This window comes from Phaethon lepturus, unplaced genomic scaffold (assembly GCF_000687285.1).
Source record: "Phaethon lepturus isolate BGI_N335 unplaced genomic scaffold, ASM68728v1 scaffold11267, whole genome shotgun sequence".
Classification (NCBI taxonomy): Eukaryota; Metazoa; Chordata; class Aves; order Phaethontiformes; family Phaethontidae; genus Phaethon; species Phaethon lepturus.
The window spans coordinates 35,483-42,572 of NW_010551164.1; the positions used below are offsets into that span (position 1 = coordinate 35,483).

Below are 7,090 nucleotides of genomic sequence, written 5' to 3' on the forward strand. Positions count from 1 at the left end.
TAAAGCACCAAAACCTTCACACAGAGCAATTAAGTATTGCAAGTGAGCAAAAATGATACATGGAAAATTATAGTTGCTAGTACTCACTGCTATCCAGGTCTTGGTCTTTTGCTTAGAACTAAGTCTTTTTCTTTCCATTCTTTCAGTTTAAGAATTTACTAAAAGCTCCAGTAATTTACTTGTAATTATACTGCAAAATGAAAGCGAGTTATGTAACTCACTAAAGGCGGTTCTTCCATTAAAAAAATTACTTCTGTCACATGTAGATACAACTGCGCAGACAAAAGCCTAAATTCGGCATTTATACTGTGGGCTACTGCCTTATTCAGTCACCAATTTATAACTTAATACTTGTACCTTTACTTTGCAGATCACTGGAAAAAAAATGTTGTCTGCAGTGAACTAATATGTATTTAAGATCTTGGTATAGAGCCAGTAACAACCTTTTCACACTTCTTTTTCCTTAATCAGGAATTTTCACCTTCCTTTGAAGTTATATTAAGTAAAATATTTTTCATTGGCACTGGCCTTTTTCTATAACTTTATTCATTGGAGTGAATGATTTATTTTCTTACAAGTTTTCAAAAAGCAGCAAATCTGAGGGGTTAAGTACATGCAAAGTATGTGTCTTAAGATAGATTTGTTTCTCATTTTAGCCTGCTTATTTCATAGCTGAATTACTGAATTCTGCAGCTAACGTAGTTCAGTTCTTTCCTCATCATTCCCTAATTATAGCATGGTTTAAGTCTGTCAGAACTAACTTTCTGAAATATTTGCCTTCTTTCCAAAGGTATCAAGTTTCATTAGAGAACAGGCACATGAACAGTTTCAAATGATAGTTATTTCTCTAAAGGAAGAGTTTTATTGCAAAGCAGATGCATTGATTGGAGTGTGTCCCGAGGTAACAATTCATTATTACCAGATTTTGTTAAATAGTACACACTGGTTTTTGTTGAAGTACTGATTTGCACCTTACATGTTACTGCAGTGAATCATGTACGTAATTGTTTTGCTGGATTTGAACTACTTTGTGTTCAGAAATAACTGCAGGTAGCGGCTCGATAAAAAGATCATTTTGGTAACTCAAGCTCATTATTGTCTCTCATAGTCATTTATGAAATGCTTATTTCAAATAACAGGAATGTTTTAAATTGTGTGATCCTTCCTCTTCTCAGCGTGATGACTTTATGTTCAGTCGAGTACTGACTTTGGATCTTACCGAGTATCCAGACATTGGTGACCAGGAAAGAACAGAGGAGCACAAACGCAGTTCTGTTTCAGCATAAAGCATGGATGAGCTCAGGGCCAGGTGACAATAGCAAATACTGTGTTTACAGCGGACTGTTACAAATCTGAGTTTGAATGTTGCTATTAGATGTTGATAGAGAAATGTTTATGTTTCAAAGCAAGCAGTTTTCCAAAATATTGAAGAAAGAAAGTGTTATTCATTGCTAGAGTTTTGTTAACAAGTGGTAGCCAGAGGTTGTTACTGAAGTGTGTACGTTCTTGTAAGCAAAAGCTTTCCCCTCAAATGTTTTAGAGGGCACATTGCCATAAGAGGAAGGATTACAGGGTCACATATGCACACTGTTAGAAAGAATAAGCCTCTTGCTTTTCTTACAAAAAGTAAAGTAATGTGTTTAGCCATATCTCTCTGGTGCCCGGTTTAGATGCAGTGCTACCACTGGTCAAGACTCTTACTTTTGTGTTGCAGCTGCATCTATTTACCTTGAGATGGGATTATTATCCAAAAAACAAGACAATGGCCAGATTCCAATATCTTATGTGACACCCAGTAAGACTTCAGTCTTCTACTCTAACCTGATGAAAATACTAGTTGACTTTACAAAAGCTCATGGTAGATCTCTCTAGGTGTGACATAACCTGGAAAAATTTCACCTTTGAGGTATTCTGCCCCACACAAAAGTGGAAAGAATAAAACAGGTGAGAGTCAGATGCCATAGAGGTAGCAGCCTTAGAAAAAAGTATATTGGTTTGCAGTGGAGATTGTTACTACATGGCCATCCTAGTAAAGTCAAGGTTATCTTGATGGCCATGTTTCATCTAAGAAGCAAAGTTAATGAAGTTGGTTACAGAACACTGTTTGAGAGCGCTTTAATCCCTTCATCTGGCTTATGTTTTACCTCAGCATATGCCAAAGAGCTTTATTTGTTTTATGGTTGTTAATAATAATTATATCTATCTTCTTATGTTCATATACTAGCCTCCTTTTGTCCATCATGCTGTTTAAACACATCTACCTTGTAACTTGATGCTAATACTATGCTTGTTGCACACAACTGATGAAATGTGAAGACAGGGGTTTACTGCAGAAGGAAGGAAGGACATGGGAGCAGTGGGACATGTGGGAACATTTCAACAACATAAATTTGTCCATTTACACTATACCCAGATGTTTAACAAATACTTATGTTGCTGCCATACTTGATTAAATAAAATTAATTTACTCTTAAGTGTAAGTGATGAATTAGCATCAGCCCCTTAATTCAGAATCCCTTGACAGATGTGGAAATACTTACAGTAGTGTGAAGGATGAATAGAAGAGCATCCTCTAGTGAGTTTCAAAGATCTTTGACCCACATCAGTCTCTATTGCAAATACGGAAGTTTTGGTTTATGGGTTGTGTTTTTTTTTTAACCATTTGCTAAGAACAGTTGGTTGAAATAGAAAAACACAGTAAAGAATTGAACAGTCTGAAGAATGGTGAAAGCTGCACATTCTAGCTACTATACAGGAGTCGTCTATTTGTCTTTAAATGTTTTATTAAAAGAGTGTATGCCATCATCAGAGATGCCCTATCAATTTCATTACACAGCTTGAGCAAAACAGGGTAATAAATGGTCAACAAGTTTGTTTCCAGTAAGTATCTTACTCCCACTTAAAAAAAATACATAAATAGAAAAAGTCATCTACAGTACATTTAACAAGCCAGTTTGTTGGGTTAGTTCTTTCATGGTACTCCGGTAATAATCTGAACAGGGCCTTCTGTCCCTTTTGACAATATTTTAAACCCTGAGGTAGCTGCAAGGCAATCCCATCCCTAAGATGAAAAATATATTCTTTGATTGAGTTGGGGAGCGAGACAAAACCAAAACTAGGCATTTCTACCTTCTTATTGTGTATGTTAGGAATTAAAATAACCCCTCACTTACTTACTCATCTGCTTTTCAGGGTGCAAATAAATGGCACTTGAGTCAGGGGAGGCTGTTGTACAAGCTGCAGTTCAGGACTGTCTACAAAACAGAAGAATCACTAATGCTAGGTGTAAGTTGATCCTTACCAAAGGGAGGGGATGCAGTTTCCTAATGTGTATCTATCTGACCTCAGGCACAAGGTAAGGAGTTACATGACTTTAGAGTGGGCTTAAATAATTGCAGTAATCAGGGTCATAGGTAGCTCAACTCATCTGATTAATTTTGCTGCAGCTTGAACATCAGCATCCAAAATAGCATGACCGATCACTTTTCAAAAGAGCCAATTCATGCTGACCTAGGGAAGCAAATTTTAGATGTTAGAGTCTTTGCATAAATACAGTCTCTCAAAGGGAGAGGATGAGTATGGTCTATATTTAGGCTGAGTTTGCTTTTTTATTTTTACCTCTAAAAAACACAGCTGATTGAGAACTGATACTTGAGGCCCTTAGCAATCATATTGCATACTAAAACCCAAGTATGCTTTCCAGACTGTCAAACATGAAAGACAACTGGGTGTTTTCTTCTGGGATAGGAAAGACAAGAATCAGCATGCACAGATTGTTTTAAGATGGCTTTTCTAGGCAACAATGGCTGCAGATCTTTACCTGCTTCAGAACAGGGACAGACTTCCACACCACAAAAACTCTACCCATCTCAGTAGTTACTAGTTTAGAAGGAAGCACGTGTCTCACTTTTAATCTTTTCATTTTGCATACGTACATACTAGAGAACAAGCAGAAATTGTTTTTGTGATGTGGGAGGAAAGAGTTGACATACCACAGTTCATATGGAAAGGTCATCTGACAGACCCATCCCTTCCACTCCCTGTAAAACCTCATTATAGTGTGAGGTAATCTCAGAAAGATCACATCCACAGGGAACATAAGCAGAGAAACCTGACTGAAGCAACCCTCCAGGACCGCCAGATACAAATGTGCCTCTATTGGAAGAAAGACTAGTCCTGAACATGCTCTCCCACAGACAGTGAGGTGAGAGGCAGCTGATTGATTGAAAAAGATGACTTCTGAAAACTTGAGAAGATCACCCGTGTTATCAACTGGACCAGACATGATGTCAGTTTAGTCGTGAGACAACTGAGCAGTAGGTGAAGTAACAAGCACCTCAGAAAAAAAGACACAGTTAATGCTGTGCCTAACCTTAATCATTTGAGTAATAGTCTTAATGCAGCAGAGTTAAAACCAGTTAGTGTCTAATTATGTATCTGTAGACAATTTTTAGTATTTAAGTAAGTTTGACTTCAGTTGAAGACTATCCATGATCTGCTTTGAGATAACTGGCAGCATACTCTGATTCAACAGAAATACACTGCAAATAGGTCAGTAAGCCCCCAGATACATTTGGTATGTCCTTGCTGGTACACTACCATTATATTCTTTTCTCCACATGTGATCTCATACCTTAACAGACTGACAAATGAAAACAAATACTCATGCTAACAGTGCAAAAGAGGCAGGTTATCATGATGCTGGTTCTATAAACGTGGAACAACAAATTCCTGTTCCTAACAGCTTAGGGATCTGAATCTGAAGCTTGCAAGCAGCCTTAGGCTGACAGACCACTGGAAAGTTCAACCTCCAGCAGCCTAACTGCAGTTCAGCTGATCAGAAAAGAAAAGAAACCCCTTCAGTTTAAAGGCAACTAACAGGTAATTGCAGGTATGCCAAAAGTCATTTTTGACAGAGAAGTCAAACATCACCTCTGTTGTGGCTTCACCTTGCTAAGTCCAACTGGCTTGAAGCACAGGCAGAGAAGACTTGCAACTGTTTGTAAGTGACCTGCAGTTACAGTTTTAGTAGTATGGAAGTGCCCAGAGAGTGACTAGTATGACTCTCAAGCTTTATGTACATTACACATTTACAGCTCCAGAAAAGAAAAGGCTAAGATGCACAATTTTTATTCCACTTAAAATCATGGAAACTTAAAACCAGCTCAGAACATCCCATGCAGCAGATGTGAAACACCTACTGTTAAAAAGCTTCTGGGTTGGGTTTTTGGTTTGGGTTTTTTTGTTTGTTTTTTTTCATTAAATAGTGGGTATACCATTATCTGACTGCTTGATTTTCTTAGGAGAGTCAGTGCCGTTTTCTTCTAACTTCCTTTTAGCACAGTCCACACATGAAGTTCCTGTGGAGACAGAAGGGAAAAAATATTTTAATGTTGCTACCTACATGTGCTTTGTATAATTTTTATTACAAGCACCAAATAGAGATGAACACAATACTGAAGTTCTTGTATTTGCACTCTGAAATGGTAACACTAACCCTACTGAAAGTCTGCACCAGTTCAGTGATCTTGAGCTCTTCCCCAACACTGAGCTCTAGTATATAGCTATACAAAGCTGTGTTAAAAAAAAAATTATTATTCCTTAACTTGCTATATATTCCAAAGGACAAGTAAATGGGTACTAAAATTACTTGTAAGGAGGGTGCTAATAAGTTCATAAAAGAGCTTTTTTCCAGTTAAGTGGAACTGGAATAAATTGTGCTCAAGCTCTAGTACTAACACATAAAAAAGTAGCCAGTTATGCAGCTGCCTTTTGAAGAAAATAGTTCTTGATTTTGTGTGATAATGCCTCTGGAGCTCACAGGTGAGAAGCTCCTTTAAAAAGTTTAGATCCCTTATTCAGGGGAAAAATACTCTTGGTGTGAGCTGTTTAAAGAATAAACAGCATAGCTGGACAGTAAAAATTAATGGAAGGTAAATTCTTTCAAAATCAGAACATCTATCACTTTCTAGGTTTGTTTTTTTTTTTGCGGGTTATTATACAAAGCTGTGTTAAAAAAAAAATTATTATTCCTTAACTTGCTATATATTCCAAAGGACAAGTAAATGGGTACTAAAATTACTTGTAAGGAGGGTGCTAATAAGTTCATAAAAGAGCTTTTTTCCAGTTAAGTGGAACTGGAATAAATTGTGCTCAAGTGTTTGGTTTCTTCTCCACTGATGCCTAGTTGTACTTTACTGAAAAAGGGATTTATGAACTCATCTGAAAGACAAATAAGCTTAAAATCTAGTTAGAATTACGAAAGAGATCTCTGACTTTACACCTTCCACACGTATCTTGGACCCTGTGCACTTTTTGATTGTGAAAAATCTGCAATGCCAAAGAGCCTTATACGCAACAAGGAAATGTTACTTTTATACAATTTTGATATTTGCAGCAGCAAAACAAATATCTTAGAAGTGTAATCTTTTTAAGTTGAAGTGCTGTTTCAAAGGGAAGTTTTGCCATTTTATACCATAAATTGGAACGAATTATTGCTGTGCTTATTCACAGAAGTATCACAAAGAACAACGCTTAGACAAAAATTCACCTTTAGTACTACGCACTTAAGCTTGAGATTCACTCTTCTATACCTCCTTAAGACAGGCATTCAAAATGGCCAAATGTATGTTTGGAAATTTAAACCAAAACCTCATGGATGTTAATATTATCTTAGAATACTTTTATCAGCATTAGAAATTTTTTAACATACATTTTCTGGAGCTTTCCCATTCTATCATTTGTCATTTTATTGCCAGCTGAAAGCCAGCAGTTATCTGCTAATACGTAAAAAGAAAAGAGGGTAAAAAGAGAATCTGTTAAGCAGACTTTCAAAACTAAATCAAAGCGCTGCACAATAATAATTTAATCACTTTGTAAATAAAAGATTTATTTTTATGTGATAGATTATGGAACTTTCTGTGAAAATAAGAACATTACTTACCCAACAGTGTTGTGCTGTCCACTTGATCAGCATCTAGATAAGCGTAAGAAACAACAACAGAACAAGTTAGCATACAAATTTATACTTTTATGCAACATCCCAAAACAGCAAGGTTGTATTTAGAATCACAGAATAGTTTGGGTTGGA

General features: G+C 36.6%; 1 protein-coding gene across 1 annotated transcript in view; it reads left to right on the top strand.

Annotated features, from left to right (window-relative positions):
* The window catches only part of SMC1B (structural maintenance of chromosomes 1B), a gene marked incomplete at its 5' end in the record, with an annotated part of 36,841 nt that extends 35,477 nt beyond the window's left edge, over window positions 1–1,364 (top strand). Inside the window, 2 exons of the mRNA XM_010290805.1 lie at window positions 791–901; window positions 1,176–1,364. Coding sequence (XP_010289107.1) covers window positions 791–901; window positions 1,176–1,286 — 222 coding nt within the window. The remainder of the gene's footprint in view (window positions 1–790; window positions 902–1,175) is intronic.
* Between the last annotated feature and the right edge of the window lie 5,726 nt (window positions 1,365–7,090).